Source organism: Perissodus microlepis, chromosome 1, assembly GCF_051167445.1.
Source record: "Perissodus microlepis isolate ML-2025 ecotype Zambia chromosome 1, ASM5116744v1, whole genome shotgun sequence".
NCBI classification, from domain to species: domain Eukaryota; kingdom Metazoa; phylum Chordata; class Actinopteri; order Cichliformes; family Cichlidae; genus Perissodus; species Perissodus microlepis.
In genome coordinates, this window is record NC_140461.1 from 2,597,615 (window position 1) to 2,619,134 (window position 21,520).

The window sequence follows — 21,520 nt, forward strand, 5'->3', positions numbered from 1 at the left end:
CAGCAGCGTCAAGCAGGCAGTCCGGAGTTTCCAGCGGCGCAGGGCAGGAGGCGCACACGGATTCGGGGCCTCGGAGTTCCGCAGGTTTCACTTTGAATCCGCGTCTGGTTGCTGGAGAGTCTGTCCGAGTCTGCAGAGGACTTCACTGCGAGGAAGGAGCGGGAGAAGAGGAGGACGAGGAGAAGGAGGGAGAGGAGGCGCTGCTCGGGACCGGGAGGTAAGGAGAAGGCTGCTTCCTCTAAACTTTTCCTTCTGTCGGGCTGTCAGCTGTTCAGAGTCTGGGTTCTGGGTGCTGTCCTTCACATGACCCGGGTCTGGCCCGGCTCGGCCCGCCTCCCCGCGGCTCTCTGCCTCTTTTCATCCGGCCGTCCAGCAGCTTCCACCGCTTCAAAGCTCTTTTCTTTCTCAGCGGTTTTTACGCGGACAAAAGCCCCGCGGCCTCACCTGGCCAGCTCTCCACGTGTTAGTTTCCATGGTGATGATGACGACAGGCCCGCCGGCTGTCAATACCGCTCCATCAGTTCATGCCCTGATCGATGGCAGGGGTTCAGTTTGGCCTGCAGCACAGAGGTCCGAAACCTGCGTTTACGCAATCCCGCTGATCAGAGCTCAGCTTCACCATCAGCAGATGACCAAGTTTCTCTCAGCAGCAGCTTCTTTACCTCACAGGAGCAGAAAGCAGCAGATCTCTGCTTCACTGCTGGGAAAACAAGTTTTCAGCTCATCGGAGTTTCAGTAAAAAGTCAGAAAAGTGAAATATTTGCAAGCACGTGTTCTCGGACACTTTGTCCACATCACAGAAAACTTCTGCTTCGCGTCCGGTTTGTTTTTAGAGTTTATTCTCAGAGTGGCAGCAGATGCATGCTCGTGGAAACGACACAGACGGTGTCCACCTCATCGACTCATCGATTAATCGTCTGCCCTGCTGTTAGCTTTGATCAGCAGATCGCAGGTTTAGTCTGTGAGTGTACAAACGCTGAAGAGGGAGAGATGCAGGAGAACAAATATCTGGATTTTCTCCTTCAAAGATCTTAAACTTATTTTCAAACTTGATCTAAACGATAATCGGAGCAGAAAAATAAAAATGAATATTTGGCTCGGTTTATCGTTGCTGTGGTTTCGTGTCCTTGAGCAGCAGCTCTGCAGAGCGGAGGAGGAACAGCCAGGAGTTTATTTACTGAAAGTTGCATTTAAACAGCAGCAGGAGAAACAGTCACATTTAAGCCAGTTTACAGACGGAGGGAATAAATTTGCCTTCTTGCTCCAGTTATTGATGGATATCAGATAAAAGAACGAGCAAAATGGTCATAAGTCAGAACAACATCCATCTTTAATTAATTTTTAAATATAGTGACGAGTTTAAAGAACTTCTGAGGAGAACAGTAGACCTACAACCTCACGTTTAGGACCATCAGGTCAGCCTGGGGTGGGATGGTGATCTATTTACATTTATTTCTGGAGAGCATGAGTCTTCTGACTTCTGTTAAAAATGATCGATTATCGTTTTTGCTGAGACGCATCAATGAAAAATGTTCTGGATCTTCATCATTGATGTTCACAGTTAAATCTTAGAAAGCAGAACCAATAAAGGTGTCACGTTTTCACATCTGAGCACCTGTAAACGCCGAGTCAGCTGACTGTTACCACTCTGTGGTCGTTGCTGTTGTTGCTGTTGTTGCTTTGGTTGCCGTGGTTGCATTGGTTGCAGGAGTTGCTGCAGCGTGTTGGTCTTGCTTCCTGGTCTTTTGTGGGTTTCTTTCAGCTGAATAAACTGTTTAAACCTGAAGTCAAACATTCACTATCGGGCTGAGAGCTCAGCTCAGCTGAAACTTTTCAGCTGAGAGGAAGAAGAAAGGTGTGTGTGTGTGTGTGTGTGTGTGTGTGTGTGTCAGCGACTGAGCGAGCAGATGGCGAGCATGTGAGGCCTGAAGCGAGCTGCACGAGAAGCTGCTGAAGTTTTTCCTCTGGAGTCAGACGCTTCCTGTTCCTGCAGCAGTGATGGAGGAGGTTGGCCTGCAGGGTGTGTCTGCGCACGCTGACCACCGCAGCACAAAACCTTCTATAAATACAGTCTCCTCTCCGAAGAAGCCTCGTCACACTTCACTGACGTGGACAGACTCCTTCTTTAACCCTTAAACTTCCAGGTTTCCAGAGTTCGGAGCTTCTTTCTCTCTCTGGAGCTTTCCGGTTTCTCCTGTGATAACTGAGAAAATGTCCTTTAACATGAGAGCAGGAGAAGCAGGAAACCCACACAGTGTCACCACAGGAGCCCGACTATGACCGGTCTCTTTTGATTTCACCAACAGCTCCAAATATTTCACATAAAAGCAGGAAAAGGAACAAAAATTAAACCGTTTTGTTGTCGGGCGTCTTTCAGCACGCGTTCTTCAGAAAACTGTGTTTTTCTGTTCTTAGTGTTCGATTCCCCGTCACGTCTGACGTGACGTGTTTTTAGTCTGCGGCGTACACACAGCACCGCTTTTATCCAGCCGGCTACGACCGAAGCGTGGCCTACAAAAGGTCGATTGTGAAAGCTTCGCCAGGTGTGCTGCGTCACTGTGCTGCCACAATTCAGACAAGAGTGACCACAAAGCTTTGTTGGGTTTTGTAGCTTCCAGGTAACAGGGAGTTACACCTTGTTTACTGCACCGTTCCCAGGACGGCCTCTGCAGGCTCACGTGTGTTTACGTCGACTTCCTGCATCAGCCTAACTTCCACGTTTCAGAGCGACCGTCTCTGCGTGGATCCTTTAACGGCGCCCGTCAGAGCCAAAAAAAGAGCTCTTCATTTTCCTTCTTAAATCTGTTTTTATGTTTTACTTTGTTGCCTGAACTCGCCCGGTCTCACAGCTTGTGGTTATATGAACTCTTTACCCCTTGAAAGTCTAGTAGTGTCTTTCATATTTCAGGCTGCTTACAGGACGAAATGATTGGGCGTGCATCAGAAGTTGGTGACGGTGAGCTCTGCCCGTGCAGCTACCCGTCAAAACACCTGGAAACGATTCTAATGGTCAAAGCACAACTTTATTGATATACACAGAGGTGTCAAAAGTCGTCATTGAGGGCACAGAGGAGGTGGTCAGACGTAGTCTTTTTGGGGTAGCGGGATAAAGGCGGGAGCTGCAGATGTATCAGTGAACATGTTGGCAGGTCAGCAGTGATTTTACACTTCAGACTCTGAACTCAGCAAACAGCCGGTTAACCTTTAATGAGCCGAGCGGCTGAAGCTGTTTTCTGTAAAGCTGAACAGCTGGAGTCAGAGCTAGTGTGATGCTCAGTTAAACCGGATACCAGCGAACGCCTCGTCTCAGCAGCTGTTAGCACATCTGCTTTATCAGGAAGATGACTTAAATGAAAGCTCACGTTTGCTCCTGTTTGGTCTCTTTCAATTGGTTTCTGCTGTCACTGCTTCGGTTTGATTCTAAATCTGATTTCTGACACCAGAGATCACAGAGGAGTCGTGAAGGCAGCACGAGCTTTTCTGTTGTGTGAGGAAATTTAATTTACTGCCGTTTGACTTGTTCGTGGACTCGATTTACTCGTCAGACGTGACGCTGCTGTGAGATGGCCGCGGGCCTGCAGGGAGGGTGTGGTCCTTTTCAAGTATGATGATGATGATGATGACGATAGTTATTATGTCATCTTGACTTCACGCTGAGAGACTGAACCCAGCATGAGAGGGGGAGTGTGTGCACTCACACACTCCCCCTCTTGTTTGTGTGTCTTAGTGGGGACTTGAATAAATTTGAGACATTTTGAGGACTTTTTGTTGGGCAAATGGTAAATGGCCTGCATTTGTATAGCGCTTTACTCAGTCCCTAAGGACCCCAAAGCGCTTTACACTACATTCAGTCATTCACCCATTCACACACACATTCACACACTGGCAATGGCAAGCTACGTTGTAGCCACAGCCACCCTGGGGCGCACTGACAGAGGCGAGGCTGCCGGACACTGGCGCCACCGGGCCCTCTGACCACCACCAGTAGGCAAACATGGGGTTAGTATCTTGCCCAAGGATTTTTGGCATGCAGCTAGGAGGCAGCCTGGGATCGAACCACCGACCTTCTGATTAGTGGCCCATATAAGACGGAACCCAGATTCAAAAATTTAGTAGTAGTTGTTTTGTCTGTGAAGGTTCTCAGTCATCCAGGTCATCGTAGTCAAAGGAGCTTGCAAAGCGTCTAAGATCTAAGTTCTAAGGTCAAATGGTGGAGAGTCCCAGATATAAACCTAGTGGGAGTATCCCCCCACAGAGGGACAAAAGGACCCCCTGATGATCCTCTAATCGCCTGAGCCAAGGTGTGAAACTGGGTGTGGGTCCCAATCAGCCAGAGTTTCGGGTGTGTTCATTGTGAAACCTGGCCCCACCTTATCATGCGAATTCCTGAGGTCAGATGGCCCAGGATGTGAGTGGGCGTTAAGGCGTCTGGGAAGGGATCTCAAAACTGGATTATAGATGGCAGAGAGTTGGTGTCGTAAAGCCCCGCCTCTGTTCAAAGATGGTCGCTCACAGTGGACATAGATGGCTTCTTTCACTCCTCTTTCAAACCATCTGTCCTCTCTGTCCAAAATGTGAACATTGGCATCCTCGAAAGAGTGTCCTTTATCCTTAAGATGCAGATGGACTGCTGAGTCTTGTCCTGTGGAGGTGGCTCTTCTATGTTGTGCCATGCGCTTGTGAAGTGGCTGTTTGGTCTCTCCAATGTAGAGGTCTGGGCATTCCTCGCTGCACTGTACAGCATACACCACATTGTTAAGTCTGTGTTTTGGCGTTTTGTCTTTCGGGTGAACCAGTTTTTGTCTGAGCGTGTTGCTGGGTCTGAAATGCACCGGGATGTCATGCTTGGAGAAAACTCTCCTAAGTTTTTCTGATACACCGGCTACATAGGGGATGACAATGTTGTTGCGTCTGTCCTTCTTATCCTCCCTCGCTGGTGTCTGGTCTTCTTTTCTGTGCCTCTTTGCTGACTTTAAGAACGCCCATTTAGGATAGCCGCACGTTTTGAGTGCTTCCTTTACATGTGTGTGTTCCTTCTTTTTTCCTTCAGGCTTAGAGGGAACATGTTCTGCCCGGTGGTGTAGGGTCCTAATTACTCCAAGTTTGTGTTCCAAAGGGTGATGGGAGTCAAAGAGGAGGTACTGGTCCGTGTGTGTGGGCTTCCGGTAAACTTCGATGTTGAGTTTGCCGTTCTCTTCAATGTGCACAGCACAGTCCAGGAAAGGCAAACAGTTGTCCTTTGTGTCTTCCCTGGTGAACTTGATGTTTTTATCCACAGCGTTAATGTGCGCAGTGAAGGAATCCACTTCTGGTTTGAAAGAGGAGTGAAAGAAGCCATCTATGTCCACTGTGAGCGACCATCTTTGAACAGAGGCGGGGGTTTACGACACCAACTCTCTGCCATCTATAATCCAGTTTTGAGATCCCTTCCCAGACGCCTTAACGCCCACTCACATCCTGGGCCATCTGACCTCAGGAATTCGCATGATAAGGTGGGGCCAGGTTTCACAATGAACACACCCGAAACTCTGGCTGATTGGGACCCACACCCAGTTTCACACCTTGGCTCAGGCGATTAGAGGATCATCAGGGGGTCCTTTTGTCCCTCTGTGGGGGGATACTCCCACTAGGTTTATATCTGGGACTCTCCACCATTTGACCTTAGAACTGAAGAAGCTTCTCGGATGAGAGGTGAAACGTCTTCAAGTAACTTAAAGAAGTCCAGACGCTTTTCTTTGCAAGCTCCTTTGACTAGTAGTTGTTTTGTTTTTTTTCTTGTCATTTCTAACTTTATGTGACTCCATCACTCTGATGTATGCATTGGGGTGTCTTGCTCTGCGATATGACCAAAATCTCATATCCCAATATAAACACTTCTTATCCCGATAACGATATATATCACACAAATTTTACATTTTCGGTAAATTCCGTGGATCTCGGGCAACTCGACCTGTGTGAAGTGTTTTCAGCTGTGCGTCGTGTACCTGGAGTCGAGTGTTTTGTCTGATGCCTACAGCAATACATTTTTAGACATAAGTTGTAACAGCCGTCATTTTCTTTGTATTTATTACACGCTGTGCGTCGGGGAAACGCCCGTTTTAACGTTTGAGTCTAAGGTTTATTTGGAGCACCTGACGGCTCTTTTTTGCTTCTCATCCGTAAACTCTCTACAAACTCTTTCACGTGATTCTTGCGTCGGTGGTTGAAGAGGTTCGTCGTGTTTGAGTCTGTGGTGGGGGCCGGTTTGCAGCGTAATTTACAGAGTACAGTTTTCTGGTCTGTGTCAGACGTTTCATAATCAAACCATGTCCATGCTACAGAGGCAGCCCCTCGTTTAGGAATAAGGTCCTCGATTTGCTTTGACTGGTCCTTCTGTTTGGAGCTACCTGGTTCTGCCTCGTCTTCACTGGCTATGCTGGGATTCTCTGTGCGTGCATCCACGTGGTGACTGTAAGCGCTATTTATAGTTACGTCATGTTTGTATTTGAGGTCATTTGTTTGATGCATATTCTGAAATTTGATGATTGAGAATAATGTATTTTTCCGTCATTTCAGTTTATTTTGAAAAGTCTCAACAGGATCTTGAGCTTTATTGTGAATGGGGCTGCCACGATTAGTCGACTAGTCACGATTATGTCGACTATCAAAGTCGTCAACGACTGATTTAATAGTCGACGCGTCGTTTGAAGCTTTGTAAGATCCCAAAAGACGCAGGAATAAGTAGTAGGATTTAAGAGTGTAATAACGGACTGAAACAGAAGATGGCAGCACTGCATGTACAAGGATGCCAGCTGCCGTTAAACCCCGAAGAAGAAGAAGTAGCAGCTCTGTCCCAGAATTCATAGCGCAGCCCAGCTCAGTTTCCAACAATGGCGGCAGCTAGTTAGTTTTAATGTTACTCTTATTATTCTTTCTGGGTCACAAAATAAACATTTAACATATTTTCAAGCGAGAATGTAGCTGTGTAAACCTCAAATATCTGCTCAGTTTATCAAGACACCACATATTTTCAAAAGCGCTCCGACGTTTTCGGAGACGTCTGTTACCCACTAGCTCGATAGCTAGCCGGGGGCAAGGCTCACTAGAGCCGTGAGAACACCGGACTCCCGGCAAATCGTTTTCAAACCCACCGCCGTCTTTCGCTACTCAGGTTAAACATATATAAGTCACTTAGATAACTTAAAAATGTTATTGTTTGGCTTTTTTTAGTATTTTATTTGTTCCTGAGTAAATCGGTTTGGCTGAGATTAAAGTTATAGTTTTTACACAGCTGAATAAACGTCAAGCAGACAGCTGATTATCAGAAGTGTGAGATGCTGGAGAATATACTCCGGTGTCCTGTTATATTTTAGATAGCAAGGAGTTTATTAAACTTCACCAAAACAATCTGCAGATTTCATTAAAATTTAATAAACTATCATCTTGTCTTTATTTTTAGTTAGCACATACCTGAAACACTTAAAGCTGTAAGCTAATGATGGTTATATAAGAGCAGATGCTGCTGGTGCAATAAGCTGTACATCCAATGGATGCATGATGTGATTAGTCGATTAATCGCAAAAATAATCGGTGACTAGTTGACTATAAAAAATAATCGTTTGTGGCAGCCCTAATTGTGAAGGGTTTATATGGAAAATAAACAAGCGGACTCCGGAGCCACACGATAGTTTTACTGTCATTGTTGCTAACGACAACGCGTAAAAACAGTTGCTTGTCCGTCTGTAATGTGGTTATTTAAATCTTACAGAAAGAGTGAACTTTAAGAAATGAACACAGCCGCTACAGTGACCATCAAAACCATGAAGCAATATTCTGTAAACAGTTTATTTTGTGACACCACGAAACAAACGGTAGCGTATAATATGAAACGATAGACGTTTTCATATCGTCATATCGAACAGCCCTATGTCCTGCCTGTGAATGCTTCAACATGCAGACTGGAGGGATCATCCACCAGCCTTCTGATTGGTCAATGATCTGTTTGACATCCTGAGCCAGAGCCACTCTCCTACTGCTGGTTTGCAAAGTGCACACTGTCAAATTCAGCAACTTGAGTTTTTGTACTGCAAAGTTTAAACAGTTTATTTTGAAAAACTGAGAATCTGAGAGACATTTGTACTTTCTTTCAGTCTTTGAGTTTGTATTTGTTTGTTATTCACAGTTGAAAATGTTGCTAACGTCTCAGTAAATGAAGTCATGGCTTCACTCTGCAGGACTTGTTTTTGGATGCTGGGTCCCCCTAAGGAGATCAGCCACGAGGCCTGAGAATTATGTCAGCGGCAGTCCTCACAAAGATGTGTATACAGATGTGACTGTGTTATGTAACGCGTGTGATTAAAACCAGACGACTGTAGCCGGGCTGAGTCCAGCAGGCGGAGCAGCTGAGTCAGATCTCCCATAATGCCTCGGGGCATCTCTGCTGTACGTGTGATTGGGTCTGGGGACTTCATTTCCTGCTCAGCGGGATTCCAATAAAACAGAAAGCGAGTGGCTTCATGTCGGCCCTGCAGAGCTGCTGAACCCAGCACGGATTTATTGACTGAAAACAATGACAGGAAACACACACACACACACACACACTATTTTAACAGTGATATTTGATCCAGATGTTATTTTTTTTATTTAAGTGTGACGATTTGTTTTGCTGGTGTTTGGACTTTAAAGCGCAGCAGGTGGTTTGTGGGAGATTTGAGTCATTTTTGTTTTTTGACGGCAGCTTAAATACTCCAGCTAAAAGTTTCAGGCCTGATGAGATGAAACTGAACCATCGCAGAAGCGATGCAGTAAGAAACGATTGCTTTAGATCAAAGACAGAGCTGGGCATCGTCACGGATTTCTATAATCGATTCGACACAGTCAGAAATATTCTAATTTGTGCCGTCGGGTGAACGATCCACGCTCTGTGTTTACATCTTTCTGCTCTCATTTACTGTTTTAGCTGTTTGGCAGCTGTTGAAATAGTTCTGTGAGCTTAAACTGAGATTCTGGCGTTTCTGGCAAAATTCATTTATATTTAGGAATCGATTCAGGATTTAATTTATCGATATTGCGTTATTCAAGCTAAAATAGAGGTTGTTTTTTTAAACCCAGCCCTAGTTAAAGCGGTCTCAGAGCCGCCTAAAAGGGATGGCCAAATCAGAAACTCCTCTGTCGGGGGTCTGCATGCTCCTGCCTGTCTTCAATGACTTCTAGCCTGTTATATCCGGCTTTGTCTTCCTCTGATAATCAAAATAAAAATCAGGAACAGGGGCTCCGGTGAGAAAGGAGCCGACGCCACGTATCCTGGTCCTGTTCCCGGCCTACCTTCATCCATCCTCAGAAATCAGAAAGCTCGCTGCTGAGTGTCAAACGCGGGCCTGACGAGTCTCACAGAAGCGAGAGCTGCCGGCTGTCGCTTCAGCTGTGATTCTGTTACGAACAGTCTGAACATCGTTCCAAAGTCTCGTCTCTCTGTGAGGACGTGGGCTGTGGGATTAATTGTTTCATATTAAATATTTCAGTTGTTCTGCCCGTGTGAGAGGAGCGTCTGTGGTGAGCTTAACCTTTTAGTGCTGTTTGATTTTTGTCCTCTGGAGAAGAAAACATGACTGAGATGAAGTCATTGTTAAAAACAGGTTCTGATCCAGAAACAGTAGTTCAGTGACCCCCCCCCCCCCTCCCCCTCCCCGCTGTTTACATACCAGAATCAGTTCAAGCAGCACGAGTGTTTGTGCATGAACACAAACTCGTTTTAAGGATGTTGTGGGGACTCGGTGTCAAATAAAATGTGTTTGATCAGCCTGATCCGTCCGTGTCGTTGTGCAGCGCATGTGCAGCAGCGTTCAGTTCAAATACAGACAGATTCTCAGCTGGAGGACGATCCTGGCGTTTAGTCAGGAGACCTCGCGCGTGCGCCGAGCTGACAGCTGTCTCACATGCTGATAAGAGCCTCCAGCTTACCCAGAATGCACGTCATCAAGTTCATCAGAAAACAAATGAAACATCTGGGACACCAACACTGTTAATTCAGACTGATGGATCCATCACACTGATGATGAAGATGAGATTGTGACAAGAACAAACCAACGACAGTCTGAAAATGTTCAGAGTGTGAAGGTGAAGCTTTACTAAAATGTGCTGAAGTCACTGCAGAACAAAACGTCCTTTACTGTCATAAAAATCTGCTGCTCTGCGTCTCTGAGGGTTGAAGTGTTTGAAGCAGGAAACATGGAGTTTAGTCTGAGGTTTGGAGCTGAGGAGAAACTCCTCCTCCTCCTCCTCCTCCTCGTTGCTGAGTTGTTTCCTTCTCTGTCAGCTCTTTCCTTCCCTCTCCTGTTTTCCTTTTTTTCAGCTGGTTGATGTCACGGCTCTGTTACTCAGACTCTGTGTGTTTCCACCCGGCTGATCTCTCTGTAATTTCCTCCTGAAATAGCTCAGAGCAGAAGAGGGCGTAAACCACCAAGCCCAGCCGCCCCCCTCCCCCCTCTAAGTGCTGCTGCAGTGGTGAAAAGAGCAAAAAGGTGGGATGAAGACGGAGGGTGGAGGGAGACAGGAAGTCAGGACTACATGAGTAGAAATCGGCCTCCAAGTGCAGTTCATGTGCTGGTTTCTCTGGTTTTCCTGAAACGTGTCTGATTCCTGACACATGAATAAATCATAAATGAGAGCGCGCGCGCTCGGTGACAACAACAGAACCGTTACCAGCTCCGGGTCTCCATCATGAACCGAGGCTCATCCCGGTAACTTCGGGGTTAACCCCTCTTACCGTCGTGATCACCGCCGCTGCAGACCAACCTGTACGTTGTGTTTAAGGTCGCTTTGGTCCTGCTTTTGTTGCTTTAAAGCTTTAATAAGATTTAAAAAGGAGCAAAGCTGAGCGTCCTGCACACGTCTAAGGTTAATTTGAGACGATATGTAACTGCTCAGCATTCAGATCCTCCCACTGCTTAATGACAGAGCTGTGATGGCGGGACGGCCGTTATCTTCAGAGTCAAGTTTTTTTTGGTTTGCTTTCCGTCTTTTCTTTAAATAAACTGTTTATATCGTCTTTTTCTTCTTCACGCAGCTCTGTCCTCTCAGTCTGCAGCAGCTGTGCGGTGTTTATTCTCTTCATAGTTTCTAATCCTGAGACTTCGTCAGTGAATCTGTTTGTGGAAAGTCCGCCTCTCAGAGCTGAACTGATATTTCTGGGTCAGACTTCTCCGGCCGATAAGCCCGATAAGGAAAAATATCCTGGATGTGTTGAACTGGTTTCAGAATGAAGCCCATAAACCATTTATTAAAAAAAACTTTGCTGAAGGATTGATGTGATTGGTTCAGCTGTGTTTGTTAGGATTACTCTGTGATTTCTGGACAGATGTTCTTCAAAGTTGTCACACAAATGTCTTCCTTTAAATACTAACTGGGAGGTTTCATCTGATGTCTTCAAGAAAATATCAAACTAAACGTCCCAAAAAACAAAAAAACAAACAAACTTTATTATTTTAAGCTGAATTTAGAAAGTCTGTGACGGGCAGATGAGCCTCCAAAGGAAAAAGCTTAAATAAAAACAGCAGGTTTCCAGTAATCTGCAGCAGGTCTGAGCCTCTTACAGTCACCGACACACCTGAGACATGAACGCATGCCTGCACTGCCCCCCACAGGACAAACACAGTAACTACATGCGTGAATCCTTTCACTCTGACCTCGCTGTTATCTGTAAAACATTCCTCTGTGATTTACTTGATATAAACATTACGTCTGAGGTTGATGTGGAGGGAGGGTGTGAGAATGAAACACCGGATTATTTATCCACGTTTATCTAATCAGCTGATCATGTTGCAGCAGTTTGGTGTGTAAACATCTTATCGTGTGTGTGTGTGTGTGTGTGTGTGTGATAATAAAGGAGAGTCCGATCTGATAACTGACACTCATCTCCGTGTTGGGGTCATTAACTCGCCACAGCCCGGTTTCTCTGGAAGACTTTATACCTCTGATTTGATCAGTTATTGTTTGATGGCACGTTCAGGTCACCTCAAGAACAGGAAGTGGTTTCAGAGGAGCGCTGGAGGCGCGAGGCCGGGATCTCGTTCTGTAGTTTTCTCCTGTTTCTGTGACACATCGTTTTCTCCCTCAGGCTCTGAATGAAGTTTAGAGAAAACAGCTAAAGGAAAATCCGCTCATCTCTAACACAGAGTCCCAGTTTGAGCACAATTAAATCACAATAAATATACATAAAAGAAGACGCCGATAAAAGCAGTCAGCCTGGTTTAAAGCCAGAGAATAAAAACTGGCTTTCAAACAGGAGTTACAAGTGTCTGCTGACGGAGCGGCAGTTTGTTCTGATTTACTGCGGAGCTCAGTGATTGGTGAAAGGACACGCCGAACAGCTCAGGTCAGGGAGCTTTTCCTTCCCATTGTCACCAAAGTGCTTGCTCATAGGGGGTCATATGATTGTTGGCCTTTCTCTGTATGTATTATTGTAGGGCTGTGCGATATGACCAAAATCTCATATCCCGATATAAGACATCTATCGTCCCGATAACGATATAAATCACAAAAATTTAACACTTTCTGTAAATTCTGTGACTCTCGGGCAGCTCGACTTGCATGAAGTGTTTCCAGCTGGGCGTCGTGTACCTGGAGTTGAGTGTTTTAACCAATGCATTAAAATATAAATTTTTAGACATCAGTTGTAACAGCTGCCGTTTTCTTTGAGTATTTATTACACGGCGTGCTGCGGGGAAAAGCCTGTTCTAACGTTTGAGTCTAAGGTTTATTTTTTAGCACCTGGCGGCTCTTTTTTGCTTCTCATCCGTAAATACTCTGAATCACGTGAAAGAGTATGCAGTTTATTTTGAAAAGTCTCAACAGGATCTTGAGCTTTATTGTGAAAGGTTTATGTGGAAAATAAACAAGCGGACACGCGATGGTGTTACCGTCATTGTTGCTAACGACAACACATAAAAACAGGTGCTTGTCCATCCGTAGTGTGGTTATATTAAATATAAGAGAAAGAGAACTTTAATAAATTAATATAGCCTCTACAGCGACCATCAAAACATGAAAAAATATTGCCGTAAACAGTTTATTTTGCGACACCACGAAACAAACGATAGACGTTTTTATATCGTCATCCGATATATATCGTTATATCGATCAGCCCTAGTCTACTGTACAATATAAAGCACCTTGAGGCGACTGTTGTTGTGATTTGGCGCTGTGTAAATAAAATTGAATTAAAACAGAGCAGCTATTAAATTCTGTATTAGAGTCGTTTTGGGTATAATAATAAATCAGTTCAGAGGTTTTGTAAGTCTGAGATTAAAAACTACAAACAAACAAGAATGAAAATCTGCTGATTTTCTAACTAACACTCGCCAGAATATTGTTTTGGAGCCGCTGTGAGTTTAAAATAAAACTACGGGTTACAAGAAAAAAAGTTGTGAAAGTAACGAAGCGAATAAAAATGTGTTAAATCTGAGTGGGTTTCATCTAAATTTACAATTAAATGTCAGGATGGAATTTAAGAGTGCATGTTTTCCCAGGCTGCCTCATTAGCACAGAGCCCTGAAATCCAGGGTTTGAGTCAAGCCCTCATTCTTTGTTTACCATCAGCTGTAGAATAAACTGCTGCGTGTCTGAGGAGCACGTTTGGACAGTTAGAAATTAAAACTAAAGTCCTCCTTGGCTCATTGAACTTCTGCAGGAACTCTTAAAACTCTCTGAGATCTCGATGACCCCTGGGTCTTCCTCGTGAGGTTTTTTAACGTGTGACCCTGAGTTTGGACCGCAGCCCCGCCCTCCCCTCATTAGCGCCCTGAAAGGGGTCAGTGGACCGGAAATGCCCCCCTTTTGTTCTTGCAGGAACGTTTCCAGAAAAGGTCCCGGCTCTGTTTACAGTGAGCTGCAGGATGGATCGCTGCTATATGCAGTGAGGTCTGCAACCAATCAGAGGCGAGCATCAGGATTGGCTGGCTGTGATTCAGACCGTCAGCTCCCACTGGGTCAAAGTCCCAGCATGCCCGGCTCTGTCACATATGTCACGTATGGCACATATTTAGGAGAGGTGGTCGAGATCCTCACGACATGAAAGAACGAGGTCACTCTGACCCTAAAACCCTTCACTTTACCAAAATAAAAGCCTTTGTGCCTCATCTACTTTCCCAATCAGCAGGTCGTTGTTCCCACAATTAAAGCCTTCTATGATTTTCCAATCTGCACATTCAGAATGAGAATGTAATGTCAATCAGATTGTCCCTGTCACTAAAATAAAAGCCTGTTCTGATCTAAAATTATACTTGGACATCGGTCTTTTCAAAATTAAACTTTTCTGGACTATTCTACCAACTAGAACATCACTGCTGTCAAAATAAGTCTTCTGTCATCTAAAATTATAGTTGGGACAGCACTTTCCAAAATAAATTCTTTTCCTCACTCTAAAAATCAGCCTTTACTGATCTTTATGACCAGTGTGCTGCAGTTATGTTTACTGTACTCTACTTTATTTCTACTCTCTCTTTATTGAATAAAAGTGCTCCAGTAAAGTGAAAGTTACAGAGCTGTGATCAGTTTAAGCAATGACTGCAAACGGATCAGTGATCAAAGAACTGGAAGTAATCCCGACTGTTATTAAACGTGAAAACCGGCACGTAGCTTATCCTGAAGATATTAACATAAATCCATCGTTTAGTGTCGTGCTGTTACGTCACCGCCGATCCTCTGCAGTTTTATCCTGCAGCAATAACAACAGATGGTCCCGGGACGGCAGAGAGAGAGGGAGGAGAGGAGAGGAGGCCCCTCGAGCTCTTTCTCTGATCCACTCAGTCTGATGGAGGTGAAAACCCGACCTGCCACAGTGCTAATCTGTTCCATTCACAGAGCAAGCAGTTTGCTGCACCTGCTGCTCATCCACAAACTCTGTGAGGAGAAGTTCTTGGACTCCACGCAGGAGCTGGATTCGTGCTTTTCTTGCAGGTCTGCACAACAAACTTTGTTTTTTTTTCTTGCAGTGGAGCTCAAGGTCAGAATGTCACTGCAGGGAAAACTCTGCTGAAACTTTGCATCTTGCTCTGCGTCCATGTTGCACTTCGAATCACTTTTCTCTTATCTGGGGATTTTTGTTTTTGGTGCACGGCTCTGCAGCCTCGCTTCAGAGCAGGAGGCGTTTGCACAGTCTTGAGTTTCACTGAGAAACTGAAGCTGGCGGCTGCAGGCTCTGGTTACCTGTCTTGATAACCGTTGGCGTGACAGCAGAGAGGAGGACGGGACAAGGTTCAGAAGCTTTTTATCGTCTGTGAATGTGTGATGTTGGCGGGGCGGGGTTCGGGACAGAGGTGAACAAACACAGCAGGATTTAAACAGCTGATCCTTTTTAGAGGAAACATTCAGAGCGAGGATCGTCAACCTCAGCGGGACCCAAACGAGACGCCTGTGAGCTCCCACCTGGGCTGGAACAACCCTGTGATGAAACCAAACACCCACCCGAAGCACCCTAGAGTCTGAGGGGTGGGGGGGAGGGGGTCATGTATGTCCTGTGCACCCTGGCGGTTCTGACGCTCCACAACCTGATTAAGAACCGGAACAAACCGGAGCAAAGCCAGTCCACCGAGGCTGCGGGACGGGAAGGTCGTCGGAAGGATGGGGGCGCCGGGGCCGGGTGCTGGGGGACGTCCGGGCCCCGGGATCGAGTGGATGGATCAATGAACCGCAGAGCCGAGGGGAGGAGGAGGCGGGGGGGCATACGCAACCTCCCTAACGGCAGGAGGCATGTCCAGGTGAGGAAGAGGTCGGGTTCAGGCAGCGTGAGGTTTCAATTCTTGAAAATATTAAAACATAAAAACTTTAAAACAAGTTTGGGAAACGGGGGACTCACTCCTAATCTTAGAAGGAAATACAAACTTTTAGTTACTTTTAGTTACATTTTCGGTGAGTGTGAGTCTGCACTTATTAAGGATTGACCTCCTGATTTGATCTGAAACGCGCTCGATCAGTAAAGCTGCACCTCTGAGTGTAAAGTTGAACCCTTGTTTACCAAACGGGTGACGTGCAGCCTGAGAGACTTCACAAAAATGAGCATCAGGATCTTTGCAAAGGTCTTAAAGTACTTTATTTTACTGATTATTGTTTTTAGACTGATTTGTTTACATGTAGAAATATTTTTACTTCATTTCAGTATCGTTGGCCTCACTTCAGCTGGACCATTTGTAGCCTGAAGCTTTTACACCTTTAATTTGGTCAAATTAGTTATATAATAGATTATAACACTGCGTTTAAACAAGTAAATCTTTTTTAAATTATGATTTTGTTTCCATGAAAACGTGATCAGTCTATAATCTGAATGCGACATTTGTTAACAGTAAAAAAAATAAAATAAAATTAAAAAATCATAAAACAAAAAATCTGAGCCAACAGTAGAAACGGAATTTGTATTTCTACTGTGTGCAGGAAGATGGCGCATAAACATGATTGTCATTATTTTTAAATCAAAGAAGTAAATGTTGTTAAAACTGTAACCATGATGATCACAGCGGCAGTTATGAGAGCTCGGTGTGTTTTTGTCCTCGACATTTCGGTGTTTGTGAAATCTGCTTTGGTGATTGTGTTTTGTTTTTTTTGTTTTTTTTGTTTGTTTGTTTGTTTTTTTGTTGTTTTTTTTTGTATTTTATTAGTGAACAAGCTGCTCTTATTTTGAAAAGTCAGCCACTGCTAACCAGTTAGAGGTTAAACATTTGAAATCCACTGAGGAGAACATGATGCACAGGATGCTTGAATCTAACGCGACTTCATTTGTGAGTGCCGGTGTTGTGCCAAAAAAATGGTCGTCTACCAAAAACTGACTGCTTGTATTTAAACTGCTATAAATAACTGGTTGGACTATAATATGTGAAACATGTCCCTCATGAATGATATCAAGTCATTTTGAGCCACAAACAACATTCCTGTAACAAAGTAGAAGCTGCATCAGTATTTGGCAGTCACTTTTATATATCCTTTATTTATCCAGTTAAAAAATATCTTGTTGTTATTAAAAATTTGTTTTTTTAAGAGTAATCTGGCCAAGAGGACAGCTGACAGTGCAACAAATATAACAATAGTTATGTAAACATATTTTAAGTGGACAAGAAGGACTGGATTAGTTACAATGTAAGTAACACAGAGTTATAAAGAAAAACGGGTCATTTTTAAATGTTATATTTAACCCCTTCGTGAACCCTGTTCAGTGAAGTCTATTTACAAACACATGTTAAGATATTACACAGAAAAAACACACAGAAACATTGGAAATCACTTTTTGGCACAACACCGGCTCTGAGGCCCTGCAGGCACCAAAACTGAACGAGTCCTTTCTTTGAAGCGTCAGGTCTCGCTCATCTTTGCATTTCCTGATTAATCCTGCAAACAGTAAAACAGACATGGCTCAAACCCCACGGAGGGATTATACAACACTTACACTAACACTGCTAAAGTACGAGTTAGACTCCCGGCCGACTGCTTGGTGAAGACTTCAGTTTTCGTAATGAGCGACTCGTTGCACACGTACACAAACGGAAGGCGCTGACACGCATTCACAGACGGGACTTGTGTGATTTCTGTGGAGTGACTTTCACTTACAGCGGGGCAATTTTATTTTCCGTGGCAACCCTTTATTGTTCAATAATCATAAAGTTGTGATTAAGCAGTTTTTACCTGAACCTGCTGACGGACTGAGGAATGTTTACAGCTGCACAGTAAAAGTTATCATATCTGACTGCAGCAGTAAAATGTCACTAAATGTTAAACTTTACGGGGAGTTCTGTTGTTAGGCAAAGGTGAGTCTGCTCTCTGATTGGCTTAAAAATCACCTGTCTGATACGAGAGGTCAGCTCAGCAGGGTTTACGCGGTCAGTGACACAGACTTGGTGGAGCTCTGATGCAAACGCAGATAATACTTGATTGTGGAAAAAGCCATTAAATGATAGCAGGGCAAACTTTTACTGCGGAGTTTATTTTGTGATGGACCGATGTGACGCATGTTGTCAGATTTGTGGTGTTGTGCGGTTTCTGTGAAGTTTGCTGCTATAAAAACTATAAGTGCACTTGTTTTACACTCAGGTCAGCTGGTGTGAAATATTTCACAGGTGATGAACCTGTGAGTTCACATTTATGTGTCGGCTGTCAGAAACAGCGCCACCTGCTGGTCGTGTAAACTGAATGCACTTGTGTAGACGGATGTGAATGATGAGCTCGGGATGAACAGATGTGGAGTCTGAGCCGGAGGACGGACTGTAAGGATGATCTCAGGTTTCACTTCAGCTTCTTTGTCCCATCCTCGGGAGGCGCTAGAGAACATGGAGCAAATATGTGATTTGAACTGCCTGTGAACATGCGAACTCTGTGTGCGTTTATTTTAGTCTCCCTGCTTTACTGTAAGTAATAATTAACCCCAGGAGGCATATTTGTGTAGTCTGAATGTGCAGGGACAGGCGGGCACAGAGTGTTGTTCAGATATGGTCACTTTTTAAATGTTTTCCCCGTAACTCTCTAACACTCTGATGGGTCCCAGTGGCTCCTGTTGATGCAGGTTTTCATCATGTTCAGAGGCTTCATGCTTCCAGTTAAATCTGATGTTTGTTTGTTTGTCACAGGACATTCGATCACATGATATAAATGAAATCCTCTGCCTCCTTATAGAGAGACGGCATTCAGGGTCGAGCGCGTCGGTCACATCAGTTATGTAACCAAATATTCATCAGCATCCTCTGATGGTATAATCTGTGAGCTCTCGTCCTGCAGGACAGGACAAGCTTCATTTCCCCAGAAGTTTGTGTAACATATTCTGCAAAGTTCCCCAAAGATTATACTTTATGAAAGGCACAAAGAGGATGTGTAATGTGTTAGTGGAATAAAAAAAAGTAAAGATTTTACAGTTTAAGATGCGAATGACTTAAAAAAAAAAAAAAAACCTAATTTGATATCAGTTAGACAAACTTCATCTAATACATTTAATAAAAGAAACTTAAAAGCATGATTTTTTTTTTTTTTTTCTTTCTTAATTTTGAGTGGGTCCTTGAGCTGAAACCCTCACCTTCCCCTCACGTAAAGCCAACCTTGTGCATTGTGGAGTCCTCGCATCTTAACTGTAAACTTCACGTCCCCACAATCTGAGTAATACGAGTACACACAGTGCTGAATATTTGAGGTGGGGGAGGAGCAGCCGCTCTCGCTTCAGTGGAGGCTGAAATATTCATCCGCTGCTGGGATGGAGCGAGGAGGAGGAGGGGCTACAGGAGGTGTGATGCTGCTGTGCTGTTGCTAAGGAAACGGAGGGAGGAAGCTGTGTGTGTGTGTGTGTGTGTGTGTGTGTGTGTGTGTGTGGTTAGGGGGGTTGGTGGGTGTCTTTGACTCTGATCCTGCTGCTGTGTGTCGGCGCGAAGCTGCAGTAGTCTGGGCGATGCAGCGATGATGATGTGGATGGAGAGGCCGCAGGGAGGTAAGAGCTGGGCGGATGGTGCAGAGAGGGAGGTGGGGAGGGATGGAGGCGCTGCAGGGGGAGGCGGACATGTTGAGCAGACATGGAGGTCTGGCTATAACCTGATGCAGAGCAGACGCTCGTGTTTCATGACCTGAATACGAGCCGTCGGTGGCACAAAGCTTCATCCTCATTCATCTGGTTCCTCTCCTCCTCGCTTTCACGCTTTTTATCTCGCCACAAACCTCTTCCTGTCCATGGAGCGTTTACCAAGGGACCCGTAGATTGTCCTAATTGAAGCGCACGTCTGCTTTCACGCATTGTGTCCTTGCAGCATGTGTAGGCGGAGCCACTGCCAGGTATTTTTAGCCTCTTCATAATGACTTCAGCAGTTTGTAAAAATAAGTGGGTCAAAAACGTGAAGCGTCTGTGGGACGGAGCAGGTGCGAGCGAGTGTCCTGATGATGATGTCACTCATTTATCTGCCTGTTGTCTGAAGCTTTATTTAATCCCATTTAGACACCTGTGAGCTGAAACAGCAGCTAAGGTTGTGCAGGGAGTCTGCCTCTGCTTACAGAGAACATCCAGATGTTTCCTGCTGTTCTTCAGCTTGCTGCCTGGAACAGATAAACACTCTTATTTTGTTTGTTCTGCTCTTTTCTGTCCAAGAGCTCACAGATGCAGATGAACAGGGACTCAAAGGGCTGCGTTTAGATGCCAAAACAAAGCAGGTTGGATACAGATGTCTTTATCATGCCATCCTCTTTGTGAGACATACAAAATTATTTCAGGGCATCAAAGATGTTTTTGTTGTTGTGTTCAGTTGTAGGAAATGGTAAGATTATTTGAGAGGTTATAGTCTGAACTTTGACCCTGCAGTTTTGCTCTGTGGGGCAGACTGGCTCTAAAGATGAGTGTGTGCAGCCAACGGAGAACAGGCTGAACAGACGTCCCCATCAGCAGGGTAAAATTCACCACACAGCTAACCACAGTGAACACAGGTTAACATGGTGTTGTTAAACGTCGGGTTCCCTTTTAGCTGCCTCAGCTTCAGGTTTGAAAAAATGAAAGATGTACTTCCTGTGTAGAATGTGTGTTTGTGGGGTAGTGATGATGATGATGATAATGAGATCTGAGTCTGAGTACAGGAAGAGAAACATAAAGATTTGACCCAGTTTGGAGGAGGCGGCTCTTAAAGTCTCTCCAGGAGGTAAACGGAGCAGGATGCTCATTTTGTTACTGTGACACTGAAGAGAAGCCGATGATGCCATCCTTCTCCTTCATGCTTATTTCTTTCTAAGGATGTAAACGTTTGCAGCATAAGAGGATAGAAAGTAATTCAGAGGTTACAGTTGACAGAAACTGTATCTGCACGGTGAAATCTGAGGGTTAAATTACAGGTTTATCATTTTTTGTCTCAGTTATGACAGGATCAGTGTAAAAGCTGGGAAATGTGAAGATTTTCTTTCTGCTTTTGTCCAGTTTAATAACAAACTTTGCTTCAGAGAAAATAATCCAAGAATTTTAAAATCACGTCTGAATCTTAGATTAAGGATTTTTATTTCCCGTCTAATTTGGTTCACTGTGAATTTGTTTTTTAGAGCCAAAAGTGAACGTGAGGTATCAGCTGACACGCTTTGTTAAAATCCGCTGGCTGTTTAAATGCTTGTAATCTTTTACTCGTTTACTGATGATGAGGGAACGTTCACATTTTAAGCAGGTGCCTTGGTTAACATAACCTTATGTGAGGGTTAAAGTGGCATTAGCCTAAGGTTATATTAGCACATTGTGGTTAAAGTAAGGTTAATATTAGGTTAAAGTGTGTGTGTGTGTGTGTGTGTGTGTGTGTGTGTGTGTGTGTATTGTGATAACTGGCAGTGTGATAACTGAATGTGAGCTCTGCTGTGTGCAGGGAAAAATGTGTCAGCAGCTGTCAGCATTAATAAAGCTTTGATATACTGTGTGTGTGTGTGTGCGCACACACGCTAATCTGCACTTTCACCATACATTGCATGAGTCAGCAGCTCCAGCCGTGTAATTCCTTCCTAACTTGTAGGTTTGAAATATCAGCTCCACACACCAGGCAGCTGGAACATCTGTCTGTACGTGCTC

At 44.6% G+C, this 21,520-nt stretch overlaps 1 protein-coding gene across 9 annotated transcripts in view; it reads left to right on the forward strand.

The window, feature by feature from the left end:
• kifc3 (kinesin family member C3) overlaps positions 1–21,520 on the forward strand; it is a 43,835-nt gene continuing 22,315 nt past the window's right edge. For 3 of the 9 annotated variants that reach the window (XM_084926559.1, XM_084926575.1, XM_084926583.1), the window contains exon 1: positions 14,711–15,734. In XM_084926559.1, coding sequence (XP_084782685.1) covers positions 15,483–15,734 — 252 coding nt within the window. In that variant the 5' untranslated portion in view covers positions 14,711–15,482. Of the gene's footprint in view, positions 218–14,708; positions 15,735–19,206; positions 19,430–19,481; positions 19,768–21,520 lie in introns of those variants that run through there. The other 6 variants (XM_084926541.1, XM_084926551.1, XM_084926609.1 and 3 more) reach the window with 5 other exon arrangements.